This window comes from Micromesistius poutassou, assembly GCF_964030765.1.
Source record: "Micromesistius poutassou genome assembly, chromosome: 22".
Taxonomy (NCBI): Eukaryota; Metazoa; Chordata; class Actinopteri; order Gadiformes; family Gadidae; genus Micromesistius; species Micromesistius poutassou.
The window spans coordinates 4,745,835-4,758,518 of NC_140292.1; the positions used below are offsets into that span (position 1 = coordinate 4,745,835).

The 12,684-nt window shown below is 43.4% G+C and overlaps 1 protein-coding gene across 1 annotated transcript in view; it reads left to right on the plus strand.

The window, feature by feature from the left end:
- Positions 1-7,587, plus strand: part of LOC311367446 (matrix metalloproteinase-17-like) — a gene marked incomplete at both ends in the record, with an annotated part of 57,038 nt that extends 49,451 nt beyond the window's left edge. Inside the window, 4 exons of the mRNA XM_084486294.1 lie at positions 2,101-2,183; positions 3,241-3,393; positions 4,723-4,980; positions 7,265-7,587. Of these exons, the coding sequence (XP_084342420.1) occupies positions 2,101-2,183; positions 3,241-3,393; positions 4,723-4,980; positions 7,265-7,587 (817 nt within the window). The remainder of the gene's footprint in view (positions 1-2,100; positions 2,184-3,240; positions 3,394-4,722; positions 4,981-7,264) is intronic.
- Between the last annotated feature and the right edge of the window lie 5,097 nt (positions 7,588-12,684).

A 12,684-nucleotide genomic window follows, 5' to 3' on the forward strand; every position in this document is an offset into this window, starting at 1 on the left:
CTCTGTGTCTCTGTCTCTGGTGGGGTCAGCGGACTGTGTTTCTCGCTTTAACACTGTGCCCTGGGGGTCATGGAGTGTTGGGGGGGGGGGGTTGCGATAGGAGGCATGTCTCCAAATGTGTGTGTGTGTGTGTGTGTGTGTGTGCGTGTATGTGTGTGTGAGGGCGGCGGACACCCAGGTCAGGCGCGTGATGTGTTTCCCTCTGTTGGTCCCCTTTGTGTTTATTGGACTGTTGCAGCCCAGTGTCTGAACAGCCCCACTGTTTTTAAGACACAAGATGGCACTCAGAATCAGAAAAGACGTGACCCGCTGCTCCTCTTCTCCCACTGGAGACTGATCTTATGGGAGTCATGCGAAACATCTCTCAGATATTAAATAGAATGTGCTGCTGCATTGGTACACAAGTATTATCTAGCTGGTAAACATGGACACAGACCAACACTATTCTCCTACTTTCATCCGAAAACTTTCATGAGAAGTACTTAAAATTCCTGTGTGTGTCTGTGCATGCGTGTGCGTTTGGCATGGGCGATTTGCGAATGATTCGGTCAGAACGAACAAATCCCGAAGGTGAAGGACGAGAACTGATTCCCAAAACAAGAGAACAGATTTTTTTTTTTTTTTAAACATAAAACAAAAATATGGACACATAAATAAAAGATACAAACGAACAGAGCTTTGTCTCCCCTCGACTTTATATTGATTGAGTCTAAAACATTCTCATGGTGGTTGAGGCAGCTTGGGCTATTCTTCTCAAAATCACACACGTGTAATGCTCGAGCGGCGTTGTAGGCTAAAGCTAGAGAAATTAGCTGTCTTCCCGGGCACCGTCACAGCCTGAGACCTTCTGGTGTTTTAAAGGCTCCATTTGCGGGCGTACCTCATATTTAAAAGCAAAGTGGTGAGGCCAGACACCTGAGATTCCCTGCCAAATGACGTAACAGACCATATGACTTAACAAACTGAACAAACAAATCAAACGAATGATTTGTGAGTGAAGGGAACTCAAAGAACTGATTCCCGGAAAAGAATTGTTTCACCCATGCCTAGTGTGCGTGTGTGTCTGTGTTTGTGGTAAAAGTTGAACAGAGGCGTTAATGAGGGCAGTGAACAAAGGTCTTTGTTGTTGACTCACAGTAGGAGCCTTGGTTTATAGCCCTGTGGTTTATTAATGTTGTTGTTGTTGTTGTCAGTCAGGCCGAGTCTGATTGAAATTACTTGAGTCAGGAGAGCGAGAGACAAGTGCTCCAAGGCACCTGACATGACTCAGATGATGTCATCGTCTCTCACCATGGTGGAGTCAAAATCGGATGAACAACGTGGACGTAAACAAACCGACAGACTTTCTCAAGTTTGACTCAGGGTGTAGCTTATTTCTGTGATATATTCTCTGTATATATCTATGTGATATATCTCTATTAATATGAATTATGGAAGGGATGTTAATCATGTGATAACATGTTAAATAAAGAGATGCGTGAGTCGTGTTGTAACATGTTTTATCATGCTAAATCATGTGATATAATGCGATTTCATGTGTACTCATATTATACCATTTTAAATAATGTGATATGTTATGCTAAATTCTGTTTTATAATAGGTTGAGATCGTACACGAAAAGTGCTTTGTGCAATTGTTTGCAACAGGTCGTCAAAATGACTACGTGGAATTTGTCATGAACAAGGTGAATATGGGAACTAAATAATCCCCTAAAAGAAACTGGCTGTTGAGGGAAAAGTGGAGGGAACAAATGAGGGATTGTTATAATCCCCAGGTGCTCCATGTATTCTCCTCAATGTATCCTCGACGTAAGACCAAAGTCCCCTTTCGTCTTCTCCCGTCGAAAGAAAGAACGGGTATTCTGTAAAAAAGTGGTCTGTAATCCTTTCAACAGTTTCAAAGTTAAGATTGAGGAACATATCAAAAGAGAGGGGTCGACCTGTTTGATTTGCTCTCTGCTCTCATTGATCATCCTGATGCATTCTCTCTCTCCTTCCCCACCCTCTCCTCCATCATCTCTCTCTCTCTCTCTCTCTCTCTCTCTCTCTCTCTCTCTCTCTTCTCTCTCTATTCTCTCTCTCTCTCTCACATGGCCCCCAGGTATGCGCGGGATGCCCCGGACAGATGCACCAGCCAGTTTGATGCCGTGGCCCAGATCAGAGGAGAGGCCTTCTTTTTTAAAGGTACACCCACCCACCAGGGGATCGAGAGCAGTATGGTGGGAAGACCGGAATTTAGGTCTGAGGCTAAGTGAGTGGGAGGGAATGCAAGCGAGCTAAGAGGGAGATTAGCATTTCTGGAGCGTTTTCTGTGTTTTCTTAAGACTTCTTTCTTGTGCTAACAAACCACTGGGTATTCTCCTTGAAGAGGAGTGCATGTTATCCTTCACTGTTTGTGATTATCTTATAGATAATACAGTACTACAGTAGACAATACAGTACAAAGGAAGTAAACATTATAAAGCTGGGTGAAATAAGATGGTTTTTCATATTCCAGAGAGTGGCCAAACCAAACATCCGCAACACATTCAGACTCAACACCACCCTGTATTGATATCTCCAGTGTTTCATCATCCAGTAATGCAAGGGATATGACTCATAGAAGCAGTTGGAATTAATCTAGATTAACGGAACGAGATGAATGGATATCTGCCTTAACTTTCTTCATAGCGATCACATTAATTAGATCCAAGTTTGGCTTTGTTTGTCTTATTATAGAGGAACATCAATGAATAATAAACATTGATCTTGGCAAGTCACAGTCCTTTAAGCATATTCCGCTAGCTAACAAGCATGGTGACCTTAAACAAAAGTCTCTGAGGTGATTAATGGAATTTTTGACCACATCTCTTCTCTTCTAAGTTCCTCCTGAAACATGAAACACAATTTTTTGTTTATCTATGTTACCTGATAAAGCTCTAATGCAGGTTTTCTTTACCCTGGATGTTAAAAGGGTATTTTGAAATGGAATGGAAACTTTGTATTAATTAATAAATGTAATTTATTTTGTTTGTTTGTTTGTGTGTGTGTGTGCGTGTGTGCGTGTGTGTGTGTGTGTGTGTGTGTGTGTGTGCATGGCTGTGTGTGTGCGTGTATCTGTGCATATACGTGTGCGTCCGCGTGTGTGTGTGTGTTTGTGTGTGTCTGGCCGTGTGTGTGTGTGCGTGTATCTGTCTTGATACGTGTGCGTCCGTGTGTGTGTGTGTGTGTGCGTGCATGTGCGTGGATGCGCACTTTACAGGCAAGTTCTTCTGGAGGCTGACCAGGGAGAAGCACCTGGTGTCTCTGCGGCCGGCCCAGATCCAGCGCTTCTGGAGGGGTTTGCCTGCCAACCTGGAAGGCCTGGACGCCGTGTACGAGAGGCCTGGGGACCACAAGATTGTCTTCTTCAAAGGTGCACACACTGCACTGGCTTAACATGGAGTCCCTTCATCTAACGCGGTCAAGACCTTCTCTCTCTCTCTCTCTCTCTCTCTCTCTATTTGGGGTTGAGTAGGTCAACAGTACCAACGCCAATTACAGTATGAACTCCTGAACTTCAAGAGAATAAATGCAACAAAACAGCCTGTGGCGATTGCCTCTGTGTCTCTTTCTTTTTCAGTAGAAAGCAGACATTAAATATTCCGGTATATTCCTATAGAGACAAAGGAAAAGGCCAGCGAAGGGTTAGCCCTTATCAGCTCCACGGCAGGACAGGGTGCTCAAGGCCATCACATGAGTAGGGAGCGTTGCTAGGCACGGTGTCGTCATGACGTCAGCCTTCCGGTAGAGTTGAGCGATGTACCTCATTAGCCAGCTATTACTCTCCTTTGCAAGTCAGCGACCACAAGATGAATCGATGGCTCTGTCTGAATAAGAGAAGTCTGTCGGGCAATTCCAGAGCAGAGTTTAATCCGGTATGAGTCACCATGGCAACCGTTTGTCGACAACTTAATCACACCGGATGTTCTATCTGACTATGATCAAGGTAGCATTGCTGCTGAGGTTTGTCTCCTTGTAGGAAACGAGAGTCAGGATAACCTTTGGCAATGCTTCAAATGAGAATGAGTGAAAGCAATGAACAGTGATTTGTCAAGGATCGTTCACAATCTATAAAGGCATGACAACCTGTTCACGCCTTTGTTTCAATTAGACTCGACTACTGTCACACCCCTTCTCCTGGGCCCTTTAAAGTACTTCTACTTGTCTACAAAGATCTGAATGACTTTGGTCACGGCCTACATTGCGGACTGTTTAACCCAATTTGTCAACTGCTTGAGCCCCAATGTATGCAAATGCTTGTCTTCTAAGTTCTCAAAAATACAGTCATAAAAACATTGGTATTAGTATGAATTGTGCTATATAAATCAAGAAAATCTATTATTATTATATGGGGCAGGTGACAACTTGAATGAAGCAGGTTAATTTCTATGTAAGCGAAGGCAGAGGAATTGTAATATCAGTTCCCAAGGTCCAAAGCCATGATCCAGATCTCCTGATTATCTCTTGAATAACTCTTTACCTTCAGGGCATTTAGCGCACTTTTATCCAAAGTGACTTACAACCATTAGTACACACATTCACGGATGAGTCAACCCTGCAAGGCGACAGCCATCACGTCAGGAGCAGTTAGGGTTGGGTGTCAACCCGCTCTACCTCCTGAGCTAAGCCGACCAGTCGTCCAATTCTCATAACTCTTCATTTCTAAAGTAAAAAACTTCCCCCTCTCCCCCCCCCCTCCCAGGTCTGCAGTACTGGGTCTTCAAAGACAACAACGTGGAGGAGGGCTACCCTCGACCAATCAGTGACTTCGGCCTGCCCGTGGAGGGCGTGGACGCCGCCTTCGTCTGGCCGCACAACGACAAGACCTACTTCTTCCAGGGCGCCCACTACTGGCGCTACGACGACCACCTGCGACGCATGGACCCGGGGTACCCCAAAGACGCCTCGCTCTGGAAGGGGCTGCCCCCCAACCTGGACGACGCCATGAGGTGGTCCGACGGTGGGTGGGCGTTTAATACTGTGTTTGATAGCATGTTGAGTATAGTGGTAAATATCATGTTGAATACTGTGTTAAATAGTATGTTGAGTATAATGGTAAATATAATGTTAAATACTGTTGAGTCTGAATACAAAAACATACAGATTGAATTATTTACTCTCTCTCTTTAGTCTTTTGTTAAACCCAGCTGTGAAAATTGGCTCTATATTTATCCTTCTTTGTCCAACAAACATAGCCAAAGAATAGAGACACTGAACAAGATTGTGGTCATTTTCCAGTATAATTCTTTCAGTATATTTTGGGCCAGGTTTGGGCATGGACTAAGCCCAACAAGAAGCTTATCATTATTAAACATCACAAAATTCTTTCAAACAAATATACAAGCAGTCCAACTACAGATTGAGTTCAACTGCATGTTTTTGCTTATGAATATCAAAAAGCATTGTTTGTGCAAATAATTACACAATATAGATTCATCAAAAATGAATAATCATTTGGTTAAATTGTTGCTGAATTCAGATGACTGCTTTATTGTTGTGCTCTTCAAAATTAAAATTAAAATTGCCGCTACCGCCTGCAACAGCCTGCAGCAGCAGTGGTGTGCCCGGAATATCCATATTTAGTCGTCCATCGTTCACGGTGTTGGGAGCACCGTTCAGCCGGGTCTCAGCCCCATGGTTCTGTGTCTTTGAACCCCGATGTCTGCAGCTTATTTCCTTCAGGAAGAAACCCCTGCCTGCTCATGAATAACTTGTGTCTAAAAGAAGAAAATATATTCTCTTTGGGTACTGGCTTGTGCAAAAAGTGATGACTCGAGAGCTATACTTAATCTGTGCTCCTCGCTGGAGAGCCAAGCCTCCATCGTGTTCTCTAGTTCATGTCTCACCTGTAGTATCTCCCCATGATTCATGTGTCGAAGCTCCTAACCTGCTCAGGTGTTCCAGCTTCTTAGGTTTTGAGCCTCTTAGAGTGTGTGTGTGTGTGTGTGTGTGTGTGTGTGTGTGTATGTGTGTGTGTGTGTGTGTGTGTGTGTGTGAGTGAGAGAGAGAACAGGCCAAACGCTAAAGAAACAGCATGTTTCCCCATCTGTCACAAACCTGCATATGCATGAGCACAAAGCAACAGAATAGCTTGTTTTGCATGTGCATGCACGCACGCACACACACACACCTTAAGGCCTAGAAAGTTGAGCCACTTCAAAGCCTCTGTTCTCTATGGTGCAGGGTGACAAGGCTGAGTGGTAGAGATAGGAAGACAGAGGGAGAGAGAGAGGAAGACATATGAAGAAAGTTTGGGAAAATGGGAAGATGTAATCACACCTCAGGATGGAGTGAGATACTAGGAGAGATTGTAAGTATGGCATTTAGTGGACCCCAGGGCGTCCCTCGCAGGCGTATCTCCAATCTCTGACCAGCGTATAACCTCTTTCCCTGCTTCACATACAACTTCAGAGACAACGTAATCCGTCTTCATTACAGCACATCACTATCACTTTAAATGTCATGAAAATGTCATGTTACTCTATCGTGTGTTCCGTCACCACTGTCATTTTAGGTGTTATCAAACTAACATTTGTGTGCCGTTGTGGTGGAAAGGAGACCTTTAGATACAATATAAATGGACTGCATTGAACCCCCTGCATGTCAATTATAGCAGGATCCAAAGTATATGCAGACGTGGGGTATTTAGTCATGAATAGGTATTTAGCCATGAGCCTGTTTGAACAGCATATAAAATATCCTGGCTAGGGTGAGTGCATGTGTGGGAGGGAGAGAGAGAGACAGACAGAGAGACAGAGAGAGAGAAAGAGAGACAGTGTGTGTCTGCATCTTTTCATATATACGAACACTGTATGCCAGTGACACATTTGAAGACACCCACCCATCCATACAGATGCGATGAAGTGGAGAGCCAAAGAAACCTGCAGAGAGTGGAGTTTCTCTTGAGGAAAAGAGGAGTCAGAATGAGAATGATTGTCAATCTCAACTCTTTTCAACTTCAAACTTCAACTTCAACTTCAAACTTTTTGGGAGGCATTAACTGGCTAAGGACGTGTTTTGAGCAAAGTCTTTAACCCAAATGTGTTCTTTTTCCAAGTTATTTTTCAGAACTTTCAGAATGGGTTTTTGGTCTTTTTGAGAAAATAGTGAACGTGCTCCTTACTACTCCGTCCGTGTAACACCAAGAGAATCGATTGAGTATTCTGTGCCCGCATTTGTTATCCCTCTTCTTACACAACGACCCCTGACCCCTGGCTGCTCTGTGCTCTCCTTCTCCTATCCAGGCTCCTCCTACTTCTTCAAAGGGAAGGAGTACTGGCGCGTGCTGGCCAGCGACATGGAGGTGGAGGCCGGGTTCCCGCGGCTCATCGCCAAGGAGTGGCTGCACTGCACCGAGATGCAGTCGGACTCTCCCAACGCCGACAGCAAGAGCGCCGCGGACGACGGCCGGCACCTGCCCGACCACGCGGAGAACGGCTACGAGGTGTGCTCGTGCACCTCCGACACGGCCTCCCCGCCTGGGGTCCGTTCCTTTCCTTCAACCCCCCTCTGGCTCCTCCCCCCGCTCTGGACGCTCCTATTGGCCCTCGGCTCCACACCGCTATGATGACAAGAGCCGGAGGACTCGAGGCGTCGAACTGACAACCCGGGAAGTCAGAGGGGGCGAGTCGCCGAGAGTGGGGGGAGGGGGAGGGCCTCATTGGCCGGGAGCGAGGACAGGACGAGCGCCTCATTGGCCGGGAGCGAGAACAGGACAAGCACCTCATTGGCCGGGAGCGAGGACAGGACGAGCGCCTCATTGGACGGGAGCGAGGACAGGACGAGCGCCTCATTGGACGGGAGCGAGGACAGGACAAGCGCCTCATTGGCCGGGAGCGAGGGGGACACTCGGTTTGAACCGCCAGAGAAAATGTGTTCTCCTACGTTGTATAATTATGTTGTTGATTTGCTGTTATTTATTTACTATTCCGTTTGATGGACTCAAAATGCATTTCATTGTCCAAGCATTACTTTGGCATTCCAGTACCCACTGCTATCTGTGTGCGTTTGGAACGTAGTAGAAATCTGGTCGATAGAATCAATACCTAGGGCCGCTGGTATGAGGAAGATATAGCCTGAAGTGTATTTCCTCATGGTAAACAGCCGGCATTCTAGAAACAAAACTGCAGCGATGGTTCAGCCTCGCTGAAATCCAAGTCGGAAAGTGAACTACGGAGCTGAACGACTGGATGTTTCACAGGGAGTGAACTGAACCGCATGAAAGCTAAGTGGTAGTGTTGGTGTGTACACAATCGTAAGGGCTAGTCAGTGGCGGATAAGAGTAAATTTTATCATTATATCAGATTATATTTACATTCACCTCGGCCATGACCTGTCCAACCACAGTTGAACAAGTGAATTAATAAAGTGCTTTTCTTTTTTGCTTCCATTTTGGTTTTGATTCAATTGTGTTTCGAGTCTCATGGTTCTCATGTATTTGTTGACGTTGACTTTGTTTGACCACTGCTATAGATCCAAACGCATGAGAACCATCAAAGATTCAATCAAACACAATTTAATCTAAACAAAGATCGAGCAGAAATTGCTGATTGCAGCCTTAAACCTGCATTATGTTAGTCAGCCCATTATCAATCTCTAGTTGCTTGAGTTGTCCATTTTTTTGCTTGAGTTTATCATTTTATGATAAACTGTCGTCTTGAGATTGTTGGTGGAGTGGAGTGGGGCTGGCAAATGTTTTTATTTACCGCAGGTGTTTCTTTTAGCATTCTGGCTTGGCAGACATTCCTTGTTGTGTTTTTCTCTTTACCTATCAACTGGTTTGACATGGATGGATGGATGGACTCGCTCAATGCCTTTGTCTCTAGACTGCACTAAAAAAATCAAAAAAGGTCACAGAAACATTTTCAAGGAACTTTGAACTCGTAAATCAGGCACCATTAGATAACTGTTGATTTTGTTGTATTATTTTTATAATCACGATGGTGTATGGAACATCTGGATGGCTGTTTATCTCAGACACTCTCTGCCCTCCCGCCAAGATGCTAACGGTGGCTAATGAATGACCAAGAGGAAGACAAGATGGCCGCCAGGCGTCTTATCAACCTCAACCCATGTCAGCTGGCTGGACCTTCTTCTTACTCTTCAGATATATTTACATACAATGCAGAGAGATAAAGATAATGATATATTTGACATGAAAATGTCAACTGAAATAATGTACATTTAAAGTGTGTTTTCTAATGTGATAATATTTTTGTAGAAAAATAAAGATGGGACCAACTTTGATGGCCAAATTATGTTAAAATGTGCATCTGACTTTGTGTAGCCTACTAGAACATACAGATCAATCACAAAAATAATAACATAAGGCGTTCTTGTATCACTTACAATTTTGAGTACTACTTAGTACTAAGTAATACAAGTTAAGGTTCAATTTGTATGTCCTTATTTCAACCTTTTTCTATAGCCTTTCAAAATACAAAACAACACTGTCTACAAATTGCTTTGTTTATGTTAACTGACCATTTGGAGCGATGCGGATGAGTTCCACGTAGGTGCATGATGTGTCTGGTGGGGTGTCCTGAATACAGCAGGGAGGCTGTGCACTCACCTGTGTCAACAACGTCCACATGTTTCTCATAAGGCCCATCATCCAATGTGTGTCAACATGGATGTATTTGGAATACATTCTGCAGGCAAGTAGAATTCACATACATACAGAAAAATGCCTACCTGTCACAACTCAAACTGTGCACGTGTGTGTGTGTGTGTGTGTGTGTGAGCATGTTTAATTTATTATCTACCCAGAGGGTGTGGGTTGACTCAACAAAAGTTCATTCTGATTTAGGGTAGAATAGAGTTAAAACAAAAAAACTAAAACTAAAGAAAATTTAATTAAAGAAATTGCTTAGTGTTGTGATTCACACCTTGCATTTGGTCCAATTCTTAATAAATCTCCCAAATCTATTGCCGCTAGGTCAAAAATATATGTTTTAATGTTCACCTGCTAATTTGTGAAAATATGAATATATTGTTGTTTGTTGAAAAAAAAAATGCTTGGGATGGTTGGGTTCAGTGAGTTATTGTTGTTGTATGTTTCCTAAACTAAATGGTTAAATGATAGAATATCATCACATCACCAGCTTAAACTACAGTCAACTCCACCTAACTCACTGCTGTGTGCGTGTGCATCTGTCTGTCTGTGTAAAAGAGACAGAAATAGAGAAAAGAAATAATAAATAATAGAGAAAGAAATAATAATATAGTAATACATATTTTTAAATCAATACACGTCTACAATCAGGCATAGGTCTGACCCTTTTGGCCTTCCATGTGTGTGTGTGTGTGTGTGTGTGTGCATGACTGTGCGTGCATGTATCTGTCTATCTGTGTAGAAAAAAGACCGAAAGAGTGAGATGAGAGAGAGATGAGACTACATGTTGTTGGGCTGAGTTGTTCCCACTGCCTTGAGAGTGTGTTCATTAGGTTGACAAGCGGTGTGGCTCCGGGGCCCACTGTTAGCAGCGGCAGGGCGCGCTACAATGGGGCCCGGCAGAACCAATCAAGCACAGAGGAAACCTTGCACTTCATAACTGCTGTGGGACACGAAGTGGAATCACCTGCGGGGCTGAGCTTGTGGAGCTAGAGGCGTTTAAAGACAGCAGGCTATACAGACAGTAGGCTACAGTAGGCTAGATACAGACAGTAGGCTAGACAGGCTACAAACAGTAGGCTACAGGAGGTTAGACAGGCTATGGGCAGTAGGCTAGAAAGTCTATAGACAGTTGGCTACAGACAGTATGCTACAGACAGGAGGCTAGACAGGCTACAGTAGACTAGAGAGGCTATAGACAGCAGTTTAAAGACAGTAGGCTATAGAAAGTAGGCTATCTACAGAAAGCTGTAGACCGTAGGCTATAGCCAGTAGGATATACTGTATATAGTATGCTAAATACAGGTTATAGGGAGTCTTTTAAAGACAGCAGACTAGGCTACAGACAGTAGGCTATCTACAAAAAGCTGGAAACAGTTTGCTAAAGGCAGTAGGCTATAGACAGTAGGATAGATACAGTCTGCTGTACAGGCTATATACTATACAGTAGGATGTATACAGCAGGCTATAGACAGTAGGTTATATACCCTTTTTCAAAAAAAGTGTCCTATGTTCCCCGGTCTGTTATTTTTTCCACCATCAGTGCTGATTGCCGTCAGTTACAGGCCGTTTGACGCGCATATCCAAATAGGCCTAGATGAGCAGAGATTAGGCTGTAAATTGGCTTTTGTTTTTGTCACGTTTGGACAATTTAAATAAACGAAACTAAATAAACAATAAATACTAATAATAAATACACTAAATAAACAATAAATACTAATAATAAATACACTAAATACTAATAATAATTAAATAATAATAAATACACTAAATACTACTAATAAATAATAATAAATCAACAATAAATAAATAAATACTAATAATAAACAAACTAAGGGCCCTATCTTGCACCCAGCGCAATTGACTTTACACCGACATATCGTTGCTAGTTTCACACATATTAAAGATTGTTCATATGTGTGAAACTGCATAGAAATAGCATGTGGATTGTGGAAACATTTTTTTACATATGGGGTAAGATAAGACACAAGATAGCCTACAACAATTTACAGCCTAATCTCTCCTCATCATATTTGGATGTAATCTGTAATCTACCGTAACAAAATGCTGAATTAAATCAGCGAAGGCATAGTCTTATGTCATGCAATAGCCTACGGCAATTATGGAAATGATGGTGGAAAAAATAAGCCCTTTCTAAATATTATTAGGACCCGTTAAGGAATTGCGACCGGGGAACATAGGACCCATACTAGCCTGCCTATCTTTCTAAACTAAAAATCTTTGTAGAATCATATATTACAGGGCTTTGTTCACGGTCTCACAATATATGTACAAGAATGGGCAGATTCGTGGTCCTTTGATACTCGTCGGTTGGCTAAAATGTATTTTGGTACTCCGTTGCTGCCCTCTAGGGGTGGTGCATACAACAACGCTTAGATAGGCTCAGTATCCAACATTTGCGAATGAGATGCGTCCGTTGACGGAGGTAGTGTGCGTCACGCGGGGGCTGCAGGTGAGAAGGCCCGGGAAACGTACCGCACGTGAGGAGAGTGCGAGAGTTGATTGCAGTCATGTGTTGCATACAAATGACGCAGGTGGCCACGTGGCCGCAGGTCCTAGCTCCCCGACCCCGAGCCTCTTGTACCAACGAGCGAGCGAGCTTCCGGACCAGCAGGTATAAAACCTCCCAAAGAATCGATGGAATTATAATGATTTTTTGGGGTCGAGTCTGGATTTTGTGTTTCATAAGCATTCATAAGCATTGTGGATGAAATGGTTTTAGTTGATCGTTTCTTACTCTTGTCTTGGGTTATAAATGATCATGGTCAATTGACTTGGACTGCAGAATACACATGATCTGCATATTTCACCCTGTTACTGGTGTGGAATCCTTTGGGACGCTCATTAGTTTTGTAGAGGCATGTTATTCTATGTTTATGGATTATACGTAGTCACCCTTTTTAATTTCGCTTTTCATTTGTATGAGGGTTGACAGCTCAGTCTCTTTGGTGAGGTCTGACCAATTAAAACAATTACATTCTGCCATTAAATGGATACATCGAGTTGGCCAAACATGACATTGTTAATGCG